At 39.6% G+C, this 16,570-nt stretch overlaps 1 protein-coding gene across 1 annotated transcript in view; it reads left to right on the plus strand.

Annotated features, from left to right (window-relative positions):
- Positions 1–16,570, plus strand: part of WNK2 (WNK lysine deficient protein kinase 2) — a 138,536-nt gene that overhangs the window by 96,054 nt on the left and 25,912 nt on the right. The window contains exons 20-23 of the mRNA XM_025040452.1: positions 13,033–13,856; positions 14,220–14,289; positions 15,077–15,159; positions 15,263–15,954. Coding sequence (XP_024896220.1) covers positions 13,033–13,856; positions 14,220–14,289; positions 15,077–15,159; positions 15,263–15,954 — 1,669 coding nt within the window. The remainder of the gene's footprint in view (positions 1–13,032; positions 13,857–14,219; positions 14,290–15,076; positions 15,160–15,262; positions 15,955–16,570) is intronic.

The following is a 16,570-nucleotide window of genomic DNA, read 5'->3' on the forward strand; positions in this document are numbered from 1 at the left end:
CGTGAGATTGGGAGATGTCCCCTCTCTCCATTTCTATTCAACAAGGAACTAGAAATCTTACCCAGATTCCACATGGGCAACAAAACAAAACAAAACAGAAAACAAACAAACGAAACAAATAAAAGGCATGAGGATTGAAAAGGAAGAAATAAAACTGTCTCTATTTACAGAAATATGATTTTATATGAAAAAAATCATAAGGATTCTAAACAAATCCTAGAACCAGTAAGTGAATTTAGCAAGATCACAGGATACATAATATACAAAAATAACTGTATTGCTATATGATGACAGTGAACGATTGATAACTAAAATTTTGAAACGAGACCATTTATGGCAGCTCCAAAAAAAGTAATACATAGCTATAAATTTAACAAAACATATAGAATCTGTATGTTGAAAACTATAAAATACTGATGAAATGAATCAAAGATGACTTAAATAAATGGAGACACTTACTATGTTCATGGATTGGAAGACTCACCACAGTAAAAATGTCAGTTCTCCCCAAAGTGATGTAAAGATTGAATGCAATACCAATAACAATTCAAACAGGATATTTTTGTAGACATAGACAAGTTGACTCTAAAATTTATATAGATGTGTAAAGGTAATTGACATAGCTAAAGCAGTTTTGAAAAAGAATCAAATTGGAAGAACCACATTACCTAATATTAAGACTTACTGTAATGTTACAGTGATCCAAACAATGTAGTTTTGGCAAAAGGATTGGCACATAGATCAGTGGAACACAAGAGAGGGCCTAGAAATGGACCCATACAAATGTTGCCATTTGATTTTTGACAAAGATGCAAAAGCAGTTTAATGGAGAAAGGATAGTCTTTTCCATAAATAATGTTGAAGCAGTTGGTCACCCATATGCAATAATTGAACCTTGCCCCACACTTGGCATTTTATACAAAAATTAATTGAAAGTGCATCATATATCCAAATGTAAAATGTAAAACTATATAACTTTTAGAAGAAAACATTGGAGAAAATATTTGTGACCTGTGCCAGGGATTTCTTAAACGTGATACCAAAAGCATGATCTATAAAAGAAAAAAAATGGATAAACCAGACATTGTCAAAAGAAAAGCCTTTTGCTCTGTGAAAACTACTGTTAAAAGAATGAAAAGACAAGCTACAGACTGGGAGAAAATAATTGCAAATCACATATTCAGCATAGTATTTGTTCCTGAAATATGTAAAGAACTCTCAAAACTCAATAATAAGAGAACAACACAATTAAAAAATGGACAATGGACTTGAACAGAGTCTTTGCCAAAATGGATACAAGGATGCAGTTAAGCATATCAAAAAATATTCAATGTCATTGACCACTAGGGAAATGCAAATTAAAGACACAGTGAAGGATCCCTGTACACTTGTTAGAATGGCTAACTTAACAACATCAAGTCTTGGTATGGATTTGGAACAACTGGATTTCATAAATTGCTGGTGGGGATGCAAAATTGTACACCTATTCTGGAAAACACTTTGATATTTTAAAAATAAAGATATACTAAATGTATGACAACAAATTCACTCTTCAATATTTATCCTAGAGAAATGAAAATTCATGTTCACTTAAACACCTATATATGACTGATTATAGCAATTACATGCATAATTGCCCCAACTGGAAACAACCCAAATGTCCTGCGATAGGTGACTGGACAAACTGTGGTGTTTTGAAAAAGAAATGTTCAATACATGCAACAACATGAGTGAACCTCAAAGTCATACTGAGTGAAAAGAAGCCAGTCTCAAAAGGCTACATACTGTACCATCTCATTTATAATGACATTTTCAAAACAAAACAAAACAAAACAAAACAAAAAAACACAAAAAACTATAGTAATAACGAATAGGCAATGTTTGCCAGGAGTTAAGTGGGGAGAGAGAGTATGACTATAAAGAGATAGCAAACAAGGAAGTTTTTGGGGGGTTTTGGAATTCTTCTGTATTTTGGTTGTGGTAGTAATTATATGGATATGTGTGTGTTCTATTTTACTTTTGATAATTTAAAAAGTGAAAAAAAGTTTACATATGCTGAAAAAAGTAACAGGCAGACAATGAGGCAAAATAGCATGAAAGAAAAGTGGCAGCAACAACAGTCAACAAAAGAGATTCTCACACTTCTACTTTAGGCCAAGATGGAACAATAGGCGCTAGATTTATTCTCCCTCAGAAAACAACTAAAAAAGCATATAAATTTATGAAACAATATTTTTCAAGGCTTTGAACACAGGACAAGGGACATTGATCCTTGCAAGACTGAAAAGACTACAATTATCTCAGCTGACTGCTCTAAGAAGGATTCCATGCCACAGAGCAGAGAGGAAGAGAGGGACCCAGGCAGAGCTCATCAGATTTTCTGTGGTCAGGAGACCAACCCGAGAGTCTAGGGAAATCCAGCAAGAGTTTGAAGGGTAGAGTTCTGGAAAGGAGAGAAAAACACAAACAAAAGTCTGGAGATTGACAGATTCCCCTCGATTATTCTGCAGAGTACTGTGCATGAGGAAACTAATGCCACAAAAGAAACCACCTCAGATGGTTAGAGGGAATGGTACTAGAACTCATACTGAGAAGGGCCTTGCCTCAATTGTGATTAATTAGCCCTAGACTAACTCTCATTCCACCAACAAATCTTAAAAGCAAGATCTGAAAAGATCAAGTCATCTTAGAGTAGCTTAACTGCATCCCACAACAAAGAATGTTTATCAACATGTACATTCATCCAGTGCCCAGGAAGGTAAATTTTACATTGATATTTAATCAAAATTACCTGGAAGGACAATATGAGAAAAATCCACATTCTAACCTATCCATAGCTAACACAGTTGTTAGAATTAGCAGATAGGCACATTAAGATAGTTATTACAACTTCATTCCATATGTTCAAATGGCTATAGGAAAGGAATGTAATTCACCATATTGATAAACTAGAAAAAAATTCAGATGATTATCTCAGATGCGGAAAAGACATTTGACAAAGTTTAACAACTATAAACATCCTCAGCAAACTCAAAATAGAAGGGAACTTCATCAACTTGATCAAGAGACTGTATAAAACTCTACAACTAACATCATACTCAATGGTGAAAGACTGACAGCTTTCTCCCCAAAATATTCATAAGGCAAAGATGTCACTCTCACAACTTTTTATTTAGCATTGTACTGGAGATTGTAGGCAGTGCAATAAGTCAAGAAAAGGGAATCAAAGACATCCAGGTTGGAAACAAAGGATTGAAGCTGTCCTTATTTATAGACAATAAGATTGTGTAGAAAATCCAACAGAATTTCCAAAAAAACTGCCAGAACCAACAAGTGAGCTAGGTTGTTGGGTACATGATCAATATACAAAAATCTGTTGTATTTCCTATGCATTAGCAACAATCAAAAATTGAAATTTAAAGCAGCAGTTCTTTATAATAGATGAATTATTTAGGGTTAAGCCTAAAAAGATAGCTGTAAGATCTGTACAGGGAAAACTTTAAAACTTTGCAGATAGAAACTAAATTAGACCTAAGCAAGTACCTTGTTCATGGGTCAGAAGACACAATGTTGTTATAGTGTTAATTCTCCCTCGGTTGATCAACAGATTCTATGCTGCTGCCATCAGAATCTCAGAAATCTTTGTAGCAGTTGAAAAACAGATTCTGAATTTCATGTGAAAATGGAAAGGATATTGGAATTTGGAAACAAATAAATTGGAACACTAACACTCTCTGATTTCAAGAATAATTATAAAACTATAATAATCAAGACAGTGTCAATTATACTTCAACATAATGGTTAAAAACCAAAGAACAGTAACAGAAAGCATACTCTCAAGAGCATCAAATGGTGGAGTTACCAGATAACTATGTATGCTTACTATGTTAAAAAAATAATAATAAATTACTAGAGTGAAGTTTTTGGCAAAGAATTAGAAACTATGTAAAAAAAGAGAAGGAAAACCTAAATGGAAATTCTAGAACTGAAAGATATGGTAGTTAAGATTAAGACCTCACTGGATGGTTTGTACACTGCTGGAGAAAGAATTAGCAAACTAAAATGTAACTCAAAAGAAAATGTATAGAGTAAGATAAAGATGTTTAAAACAATGGAAAATACAAAAGAGGAGCTAAGAAAAGGGGAGTTTCCTTGAGATGGTCAAAGATGTTATAATTGGGGTTCCAGAAGGTAGAAGAATGAGACACAATCAAGTTTGAGAAGATAATGTAGAGAATTGAAGGACATTAAGCCAAAATTCAAGAAGACTCTCTAAGCTCTTGAGAAGGAGAAAAACTATACTTAAATATATTATAGTTAAAGTGCTTACAACCAGAGACAAAAATTTAAAGGACTATAGAGGAAAAGCAAGTATCTTTAAAGAAGCAAGAATGATAGGACAGCTCCAGTCTCCAAAGTTGAAATGTTTGCCAGCAAACCAAGGAATACTGTTATCCTGAGTGTTGAAGAAAATAAGTGCCACCCTTGAATCTCTACGTGGTGATAGGATCCTACATTAATGAAGACGAAATAAAGACTAGAGGGATTCATCACCTGCACATCTCAACTGAAGACAGAGGGGATACTTTTAGGCAAAAGAATAGTGACCCCAAATGGAAGTTCAGAAATGCAGGAGGGAATAAAAGTAATGGAATTTTAAATACATGGGTAGGTCTAGAGGAATGTTGACTATATAAAAACATAATGTCATGTCTTCTGAAATTTGAAATATATTTGTTGTGTTAACATACATGAAGGTAAGGGCATATTTATCAAGGAGAGGGAATTGTACTTACAGAGATCCTGGGCTCTTGCATTGTCAGAGGGGAGAGCCAAAATCAAGAATGGATATTATAGTCTCTAGAATACCACTATGTAAATTGTAAAATAGCAGATAACTTCCACATTCATAGTGATAGAATGGAATGGGGAAGAATTTTTAAAAACAAAAGGCAAAGAGGAAGAAAAGCATCACCAAACATGATGAACGCACAGAGAGTCATTTGTCAGATGGTTGTTTTAATCCATATAGATCAATAATTAAATTAAGTATAAATGAGCTAAATATAAAAGATTGTCAAATGTAGAAAAAATAAAGATTAACAAACTAAGACATAAGGATATAAAAGTTTAACAGTAAAGAAAGCTAGTGTAGATCTTTTTTATGTCAGGCAAAGTAGACTTTAAGGCAAAACAATGGTGAAAGACAGCTTTTCAGGAAGCTATAATAATTCTATATTTGTGTGTCTTTAATAACAGTCTCAAAATATATAAGGCAAAAATTAACAACAAAATGAAGAAATAGATAAATCTATAATTATCATAGGAGTTTTAACCTTTAGAACATGAAGACAAAAGTCAATATAAAGGATTTCAGCAATAAAATCAGCAGTCTTATTCTAATATAGAACACCCAAGAACTGAAGGGTACCCATTTTTTTTTCAAGCCCACATAGACTATTTTAAACTTAGCCATATGCAGTACACAAAGCCAATCTCAACAAATTTCAGAGTTAGAATCATTCAATGCATGTTCTCTAACTACAGTTAGAAATAAGCTAGAATTTGAAGATAAGATACCTAAAAAGTCTCTATATTTTGGACAGTAAAGAAATGTATTTATAAAAATCTCATGAAGCAAAGAAGAAATTATAATAGAATTTAAGAAAAGATTCTAAATGATAATATTAAAATCATGCAAGTGAAGCTTTTACATATCAAAACATGTGGGATGCAGCTAAAGCTGTATTTCGCAGAAATTTGTAGCCTTAAATGTTTGTTAGAAAGGATAAAAGGCTAAAAATGAATAACCAAAGTGTGTTTATTATAAAACTTTATAAAGAGAAAAGAAAATTTAATAAAAATAAAGAAGAGAAGAAATAAAACAGGTAAGCATGAATTAATGAAATGTAAAACAAACATACAATAGACTATCAACAAAGCTTGAAGTTGGGTTTTTGAAATGACTAACAAAATTGGTAAGCCCCTGGTGAGACTGACTATAGGAAAAAGAGAGACACAGTCAATATCAGGGATTAAAAGGGAAAGAAATATAACTTATCAAACTTACATAAGAAGAAAAAGGAAATTTGAAAAGTGCTATAAACATAAAAAAGTTAATTCAGTAATTAAAAACTTCATACTTACCCTTTGTGGTGCAAAATTTCTGGAACAGCTCAGCATATAGCCTTCCAGGTTCAAGTACAGGCAGAAAAGGGAATTAACTCTTTTCAGAAGGTTGCCAAAGCTCTGGGCCTGACTGCACTATGCAAAACTAGGAGTCATATCTGTCTCTATAGGCATTATGCATCCAAGTGGCTGGAATGCAGAGACTGACTCCTATATCCCTGGAGTTGAAAGTAGGGACAGTTGTTCTCCAGAGGAAATTCAGAGTGCAGTTACATAGTGAGGAGGGAGCTTGATGCTGCTTAGTAAAAACTGACAAATGTTCACAATAATGAGAAAGGTGGACTCACCAAATGTTGGAAAAGAGGTAATGATTGTTGAGAAGAAGAGAAAGGATAAATGGAGTTCATATAAGAAGTGAAGAACTCTGCCCAGATTAAAAATAAATAGAAATAGCCCTGGGAGGGATCAAGAGTCCAATTAAGACCCTGTGGGAACACAGTGGAGCAAAAGTGGGGGAAAAGTGCACAGAAAGGATTGCTGGGGAGGTGGCTTTAGCTGAGACATCAGTAGAGAACTAGGAACAAAGAAGGGCAGGTATTAGCACCAGTCACATGGCAGATGCCATCACACTTTCCAGTGGTCTGCTCTGTGGAGGACCTATCATTCTCTGCTGCTGGGGATCTCTACAGCTCTCAAAACAGCCATGAGTTCTCCATAGATTTCACAGCAGAGGACCCCACAGTGTTAGTTTGCATGTACCCCAGTGGCCTGCTTTGCAGAAGACATTGGCAGCTTTTACCATTGAGATAAGCAACAGCCATTGCTGCCATGGACCCCTCCAGGGAGGGATACACTATTGTACTCTCTCCCCAGCCTCCAGATGAGCTGCTGTTATGCCACTTGGGTACCAGGACTGCCAGCTGCCTTCCCCAACCCTGTGCATATGCCAGACCCCAGAACCCTGGCTGCTTTGGGTGTACCCATACTCCAAACCCTAGCTCCATGGCAGTTGCACACTCATGCACCTCAGGCACTGGGGCCATGGTCGCTGTGGGCTAGCCAGTGCCCAGATCTGGAGTCATCACTCTGTGAACACTGCATCCAGACCTCTACTCTATATCTCTGCATCACGGATGTCTGCACATCAGACACCAGTGCTACCACTACTGTGAGAGTACCCACAGCTGAGCCTGGTGCCAAGAGGGATCCCCTTAACCACCACACCCCCATGGGAGAAAAAGATCAGGAAATACCCAGCAGCCTTCACCACTGAAGACCCCAACAGCCCCCACAGCTGCTGCAGCTACCTGCAGTTGAGGACCCCGGTTATCTTTGCCAGTGCCAACCCCAGCTGATGGAACTACATAGAGATGACACTGCTGGGCCTGCCCTGTAGCTGGAACCACCACAGCCCACGCAGCCAGTGTCCCTGAACACAATCACAGGTTAAGGTCTTTCCCCAGCAAAACCAATCTGTAACATCTGGAAGAGATGACTATTTCATTATATGTACAAATATCAACTAAAGCTACAGGAAACATGAAAATGCAAGGAAACATGATACCACTAAATAAGCAATAATTTTTCAGTAAGTGACCTCAAAGAAGTAAAGACCTATGAACTGCCAAAGGATTAGAAATAATTTCTTTAAGAAAGCTTGGTGAACTTTAAGAGATCACATTTAGACAACTCAACAAAACCAGAAAAAACAAAATGAGAAGTTCAGCAGAGAAATAGAATTATAATAAGAACCAAACAAAACTTCTGGAACTGAAAATACAGTGAATGAAGGAAAAATGCAATAGAATATCAATATCAGACTTGCAGAAGAAATAATACGTGAACTTGAAGACACATCATATGAAATTATCCAGTCATAGGAGAAAGAAAGAAAGAAGAATGTAAAAATGTGAAGAAAGCCTATTTGAATTGTAAGGTACCATAAAGCAACTATTTGTATTATGGGAGTCCCAGAAGGAGAAGAGAGAGTGAAAGGGCAGAAAGCTTTTATTTAAGAAATTCCCAAATCTAGGAAGAGATACACACATCCAGGTACATGAATCTCATAGGTCCCCATGCATATTCAACCCAAACAAGACTTCATCAAGACACATTATAATGAAACTATGATAAATCAAAGACAGAATTTTGAAAGCAGCACTGGGGAAAAAACCCCCAGCTCATTTCATACTAGGGAATATCCAGAAGGTTTTCAGCCGATTTCTCAGCAAAAACTTTGCAGGCTAGAAGAGAGTGGAAACAATATAATCAAGATGCTGAAAGAAATAACTAACATTCAAACAAGAGTACTATAACTAGCAAAGCTGTCCTTCAGAAATGAAGGAGAAATAAAGACTTTCCCAGGCAAACAAAAGTTGAAGGAGTTCCTCACCACTATGCCTTCCTTACAAGAAATGCTAAAGGGAGTTCTTCAAGCTGAAGTGAAAGGACACTAATAACATGAAAGTGTAAAACTCACTGGTAAAAGTAAGTAGTCATTCAGAATAATATTACAATGATTGTGTGTAAATCGCTTAACTCTGGTATAAAAGTTTTAAAAAGGTATTAAATGTAACTATAGTTACAGTAATTTTTAATGGATACACAATATAATTTGCAACATCAAAGACATTAAATGTGTGCAGGGGAAGTAAAGTGTAGAGTTTTTATATGTGATCGCAGTTAACTTAAAATAGACTGTTAATAGCAACATTTTTAATGTAAGCCTCATGGTAATCAAAAAGTAAATACCTAGAATAGGTACACAAATAATAAAGAGAAAAGAGGCAATGGCAATAGTAAGTTCTTTTCAGTAATTAAATGTAAATGGATTATGTTCTCCAATCAAAAGATACAGAATAGCTGAATGGATTAAAAATACAAGACAAAACTATATACTCTCTACAAGAGACTCATTTCAATGTTAATGACACACATAGGAAAGTGAAGGATGGAAAAATACATTTCAGGCTGATGTAAACCAAAAGAGCAGGAATAGATATACTTATATCAGATAAATATATACTTTAAGTCAAAATCTGTAACGGGACAAAGAAGGTCATTATGTAATAATAAAGGAATCAATTCACCATGAGGACATAACAATTGTAAATATATATGCACCTGACTTCAGAGCACCTAAATATATTAAGCAAGTATTAACAGATCTGTAGACAGAAATAGATAACAATGCACTAATAGTAGTGGATTTCAGTATCTCACTTTCAATGATAAATAGCATCCAGATAGAAAATAAATAAGGAAATATTAGACTTTAAAACAAGTGGCCCTAAGTTTACACCCCACCCCCCACACACATACAATATTCCACCCAACAGCAGCGGGATGTACATTCTTCTTAAGTGCACATGGGACAATCTCCAAGACAGATCATTAAATCACAAAACAAGTCTTAACAAATTTATGAACATTAAAATCATATCAGGTTATTTTTTCCAACTGAAGTGGAAACCAATAACAGGAAGAAAGCTGGGAAATGCATGAATACACGGATATTAAACAACACTTTGGAATAACCCATGGGTCAAAGAAGAAATCAAAAGGGAAATATATCCTGAGACAAACAAAAATGGAAACACAACATACTGAAACTTATGAGATGCAGCAAAAGCAGTATTGAGAGGAAAGTTTATACTACATTAAGAAACAAGATCTCAAATAACCTAAATTTATATCTGAAGGAACTAGAAAAAGAACAAGCTAAGCCCAAAGTTAGCAGAAGGAAACAACAAAGATAAGAGCAAAAATAAATGAAATGGACACTAGAAAAACAATAGAAAAGATTAATGAAACTAAGAGCTAGTTTGTTTAACAGTTAAGCAAAATTGACAAACCTTTAACTAGACTAAGAAAAAAAAGAAAGGACTCAAATAAAATCTGAATTGAGAGAGGAGACTTTACAAGTGATACCACAGTAACATCAAAGAATCATAGGACTACTATGAACAATTATACGACAATGTTTTGGAAAATCTAGGAAAAAAAAATTCCTAAAAGCATATAACCTACCAAGACCAAATCATGAAGAAATAGAAAATCCCAATGGACTTAAATCTATATTCAATAATTTCCCAACAAAGGAAGGTCCAGACTAAATAACTTCACTGGTGACTTCTGCCAAACATTTAAAGAAGAATTAATGCCAATCTTTCTTAAACTTTTCCAGAAAAATTGAAGAGGAGGCAGCACTTCCACAACTCAGTGAAGTTGCAGGATGCAAATCCACATGCAAAAATCAGTTGTATATGCAAACACTAAAAATGAACTATTTGGAATATAAATTAAGAAAGCAATGATATTTATAATAGCATTAAAACAATAATATATTTAGAAATAAATTTCACCAGGGAGATGAAGACCTGTCACTGAAAATATGAGATATTGATAAAAGAGACTGAAGTAAATGGAGCTATCCTATATTCTTGGATTGGAAGAATTAATATCATTAAAATGTCCATATTACCTAAAGCCATCTACAGAGTCAATGCAATCCCTATCAAAATTTTAATGGCATTTTTTTTTTTTTACAGACATAGGAAAAACAATCTTAAAATTAATATTGAATCACAAAAGACCCAAAATAACCAAAGCAATCTTGAAAAAGAACAAAGATGGAGGCATCTTCATTTCCTAATTTCAAACTATATTACAAAGCTATAGTAATCAATGCCAGTATGGTACTGGCTTAAAAACAGTCACATAGACCAGTAGAACAGAATTGAGAGCCCAGGAATACAGCCATGCACACATGATCAATTAATCTATGACAAGGGTGCTAGTTACACACAATAGGGAAAAGATAGTCTCTTTAATAAATGATTTTATGAAAACTGGATATCCACATGCAGATAAATGAAAGTGGATCTATTTCTCACCACTCAGAGAAGAATCAACTCAAAATGCATTAAACATGTAAGACTTAAACATGTAAGACCTGATACCATTAAAGTCCTTAAAGAAAACATAGGAGAAAAACTACTTGATATTGGTCTTGACAATGATTTTTTGGATCTGATCCCAAAAACATAAGCAACAAAAGCAAATATAAGTAGGACTACATCAAACTAAAATCTTCTGCATAGCAAAAGAAACAACAAAACGAAAAGGCATCCTACAAAATGGGAGAAAATATTTGCAAGTCATATATTTGATAAGTGGTTAATATATAAAATATGTAAGGAACTCACACACCTCAGTAACAAAAAAGCAACAGAAAATAATCAAATAAAAAAATGGGCAGAGGGCATAAAGGGACATATCTCCAAAGAAGACATACAACTTGTGAACAGGTACCTAGAAAGGAGCTCAACATCACTAATCATCAGAGAAGTGCAATTCAAAACCATAATGAAATATCTCCTCATACATGTGAGGATGGGAATGCAAACTGGTAAAGCCATTATGAAAAATAGTATGAGGTTCCACAAAAAATTAGAACTAGAACTATCATATGATCCAGCAATTTCACTTCTGGGTATATGGCCAAAAGAAATGAAATCACTATCTTGAAGAGATATCTTTACCCACATGTTCATTGCAGCATTATTCTAATAGCTAAGACATGGAAACAATCTAAAGTGTTAATAGTTGAATGGATAAAGAAAATGTGGTAAATGGAATATTATACAGCTTTAAAAAAAGAAGGAAATTCTGCTATTTGTGACTACATGGATGGACATGAGGGTCATGCTAAGTGAAATAAACCAGAGAAAGACAAACACTGATCTTAATTACATGTGGGATCTGGAAAAAAAAAAAAGTTGAACTCAGAACCAGAGAGTGGAACGGTGGTTGCCAGAGGCACAGATTAAAGAAGCATTTGAACATCTCAATAGATGGAGGAAGGCATTTGATAAAATTCAAAATTCATTAATGACTTTAAATGATAGGAACATAGGTATAAAATTTATTTTTTTAATATGACAAAGGATATCTATTTTAAAAACAATAGCAAATATTCCTAATTGATGATATCTTGTATGCTTTCTTTTAGAGATGGAAGAACAATATAGAGATACCCATTATCACTACTTATTTTCAGTACCCTACTGGAGGTCCTAGATAATGCAATATGGGGATAAGATGTAAAGAATTTAGGGAAGGAGAGAAGCAGGGAGGGAGAGGAAGAGGAGAAGGGGAGAAGGAAATAATTAAAAGAAAGAAAAGCAATAGGATTGAAGAAGCCTGGGCCCCACCTCACACAGGGAGATCTGAATTTCTGTGAAAGGGCCCCATCATCCTCTTTCGTACCTTCCAGGTGATTCCACTTTGCAGCCAAGTTTAAGAGATAGTGGCCTGTCTACTTTTTGTAAATATTTAAGTAAGTGTCATGGTAGTTACACCATAGCTTTATTTTTATTTGAAGAAAATGCCATTGATTTCAAAACAATGTTTTCCAAATCAAATATTTGCCTGTTTGTGTTGGTTCCAACTTAAGGTATGCTTCCTTCTATTATCTGTTCCAATATTAACCACTCTTTAAGTGGAAATAAATATATAATTCACGCCATGTAGTAAGATGCTCAGAGCTGAATGATTATTCTGATTTCTCAGTGTAATTCCATATTGGTGATACATAAAAGTTGATGTTCCTGTTAACATTACTACTTTTTATTAAAAATTTGGACAGAACGAAATAACTACCTTATTCTAATGAAGCCCTTGATATTAAATTTATTGCATAGAGACATATTATAATTCTTTCCAAGGAACATGTTTGTTAAACTTTCCCCATTTTGAAGTTGACACATCAGAGAAAAAGAGAAGGGACCAGTATGTGGGGCACTGCCAGCTCACAGAGGGCATTTTTTTTGGCCAGCAGAGTGCCAGGTAAATAGTAACAGAGTAGGCCAGTACAGAGGCATTTTTTCCTATCTCTTCTAGATCCAGCACCCTGTAAAGACCAGCTGTCCTTGAAGGAAAAATCCGGCTTCCCAGCCAGTCCACAACTTCCGAGCCAGCCAAGCTCCAGGGGTGCCCCTGGGGGTGTACCAGTCCCTTTGGTGCCATCCTCTCCTCCCATGACTTCTGTGCCCCAGGACATGGCTGCACCAGCTGCCAGCCCCAAGCCAGAGCCAGCAATGGGGGCTGCTGTGCAGGCAGGGGGTCCAGGGACTTCTCAGGGGATAGCTAGTGAGCACGAGACACCCCAGCCCCTGGCAGAGACTCATGATGCCCAGCTTGCTACAAGGCCCCTGGGTGTGGCCCTAGGGCCTTGCACCTCCCCTCCAGAGGCCCCCCAACACCCTACAGGTCTGGAGGAGCCTGCCTCAGCCAGGGAGGCTAGCGCCCCGGGGGAGATCCTGCCAGCTCCAGCCCCTGTGCCCAGTGCCCCTGGTGGGACTCCCCAGCTTGCCCTAGGCCAGTCCCTAACCTCAGTCCCTAATGTGGTGGGGGCCGTTAGCCTGGCCACTCCCCAGCTTCCCAGCCCCCCACTTGGGCCTGCCATCCCCCCGCAGCCACCTTCAGCCTTGGAGTCAGATGGGGAAGGGCCACCTCCTAGGGTGGGTTTTGTGGACAGCACCATCAAGAGCCTGGATGAGAAGCTGCGAACTCTGCTCTACCAGGAGCACGTGCCCACCTCCTCTGCCTCAGCTGGGACCCCTGTGGAGGTGGGTGACCGAGACTTTACCATGGAGCCCCCAAGAGGGGACTGGACCTACACAGAAGCCTCTGGGGGAGACCCAGCCCTACTATCCCAGCTTGCGGTGAGTATTGGCCTTGCTCTAAGAGGCGCTGGCACAGGGCAGAGGTCTGGACAAGGATGGGGGCCAGCTCAAGCCTATGCGAGCAGGCACCCTGGCTATGCGGGCCATCCTGTTCTCAGAGACCCACCTCTGCTTGACCTGCCCAGGTGTTTTACAATGAGTGGCCCATTTGGGGAGGTGGGGCATGCGTGTGCAGGGTCAGGACCAGGCTGGGACAGCCTAGTGTGTATGAAGTGCCCTGCTTCGAGCATCCTCGAGAGGAAGAGCCCAGCCTTTGGACAGGAGGAGAGGATTTGCAGTTTTACCTGCCGAAGTGTCAGCAAGTGAGGCTCATGGCTCTTTCCTTTCTGTTTCTTTCTCTAGTCGGACAAGTCAGAAATGGCTCCTGGGCCTGGGGACACATTGAAGCAGGCCACATCCTCACCAGTGGCAGGTAATGAGCCCCAGGTCACTGGCCCTGCCCCCAGTGTGCACAAGGTACCACCCAGCCTTCCTTGCTCCAGAGCATTCTGCATCTCCATCCTTCATCCTTGCAGCATCTTGGATGGAAACCAGACATGGCAGAGCCTGTCATGATATCTTAGGGTGTGATCACGTCCCAAGGAGAGAAAGTCCCTGTCTGTGGAAATGAATGTCAGTCCCCCCATCCAGCCTGCCCAATATGGCTTTCTTTTGGCATGTGTGGGTCTCAGCTCAGACCAATCTCCCACACATCAGCTCCTTCTGCTGTTATTCACTCTTCACAGCAGTTTTAGGAAAGCAGGTCAGAAGTATCATTCTGTAGTTGGGGAAACTGAGACAGCCTCAGATGACATGGACCTTCCCTAAACACTGGAGCAATAGGGTTAGGAATTGGCCTTATCGATCTACTACTTCCAGGACCTCATGAGACCCTTTTATCCTCAGAACATGCCAGGGTGAGACCGTCAGGTGATAGAGATGGCAGGTGAGACAGGGTGTTACCATCAGGTGTCTAAAAGGCCTGACTGTGCTTAAGGGTCTGGAGCAGGTGCCTGCAGGGTCCCGAGTTGTATTGGACTGAGGCCTCCTCCCTTCCCCAGATTCTAAGATGTCTCCTGTGAAGTGAGGGGGTTAGTACAGCTTCTCATGGCTCCTTTCCCTCCTACACGCTGCCCTCCCACTGCGATTCAGCTAGCCTTGAGCCATTCTTGCTTTTGCCCTTGGCACCAGTACAAGTAATAATTTTGATGTTCCTACAGCAGCATCATCTTTGAGCAACATGCTGGGAACTGATGGAGGATGGGTGGCCTCAGGTTCACCTGCAGCGTCCAGTGCCCCTCAGGTAGGTAGTTTTCTGCTGAGGTGATGAGATACTCGGCCGGTTGGTGGGGTTTGCTCTCTGCTTGTGTTCACATGGAATCTTTTCCTTTCCTCTATTTCCCAAGGATGCCCCCACTTCTGCCATCCCTGCACATCCGGAAACCACAGATCAGAGTAGCAGGGTCCTTGGGGAAACCTCTGCTGAGCCCACGCAGCGCTGCCTGGGGATGTTGACCAAGGGCAGTCAGGCCATCCAGTTCCAGACACATGGCATTATGGCCTCAGGGTCCCCTCCGAAGCGGCCACGGCAGCAGGATGGCAGCTCACCAGCCAAAACTGTGGGCCGGTTCTCGGTAATCAGCACCCAGGACGAATGGACCCTGGCCTCCCCCCACAGCTTGCGGTACTCTGCTCCACCCGATGTGTACCTACAAGAGGGGCCCCAAAGCCCTGACATGAAGCTGGCCCTGCGGCGAGTGCAGACGGCCTCTTCCATCGAGGTCGGCCCTGGCGAGCCCGTGTCCAGTGACTCTGGGGACGAGTGCCCACGCCGGAGGCCTTCTGTGCAGAAGCATGGCTCCCTTCCTGGGAGTGGCAGCAGTGTGGCCAGCGACTTCGTCAAGAAGGCCACTGCCTTCCTACACAGGTCTTCAAGGGCTGGCTCTCCGGGCCCAGAAACACCCAACAGGACGGGCGTGAAGGTCCCTACCATCAGTGTGACCTCCTTTCACTCCCAGTCATCCTACATCAGCAGTGACAATGACTCAGAGATTGAGGATGCCGACATTAGGAAGGAGCTGCAGAGTCTTCGAGAGAAGTAGGTCCTGTAGGATGGGTAATAGGCTGGTATGGCATCCAGGCCATGGTGTCAGGGTGCTCCAGGTTTCACCACATGCCCTTGGAGCTTGAGCCAGATGACAGGGTAGAGGCAATGTCACTGGCCAGCCTAGTTTCTGGTCTTGGAGCTGTGCCTCTCCATTTCCTGTGGCTGTCCCCTTCTGGCCTCAACAGGACAGACCCGGTGTTGCTCAGGCCTTCCTCACATTCCCTCTGCCTGCAAGTGTTACCTGCCTCCGCTGTGGTTAGGGTCCCTGAGATACAGCTGCACCCTGAAGTCTCCTTCACGGCAAGAGGGCCACAGTGTAGTTACCATGGTGGGGAGAGGTGTTCTGGGGAAGGAGTGGCTGTTAGCTGAGAGCTCTTAGAGTGGACCTGGAAACTGCCCACAGGGCTATGTGGGCTGGGAGGGGGACCTGATGCTTGTAGCTCTCTCCCCTGGTGCCCTATGATAGCCGATAGTTGGGTGTGGAGCAGCATTAATGTGCCCATTTTCAGGTGGTGTCCCAGGGGGCGCAAACTGGATCCTTGGACACATGCAGAGGGGCTAGTCTGCGCTCTCATGGGGGTGTTGCCCAGAAAGCCTGGGGCCTGGG

Source organism: Pteropus alecto, unplaced genomic scaffold (genome assembly GCF_000325575.1).
Source record: "Pteropus alecto unplaced genomic scaffold, ASM32557v1 scaffold129, whole genome shotgun sequence".
In the NCBI taxonomy this organism is placed as follows: domain Eukaryota; kingdom Metazoa; phylum Chordata; class Mammalia; order Chiroptera; family Pteropodidae; genus Pteropus; species Pteropus alecto.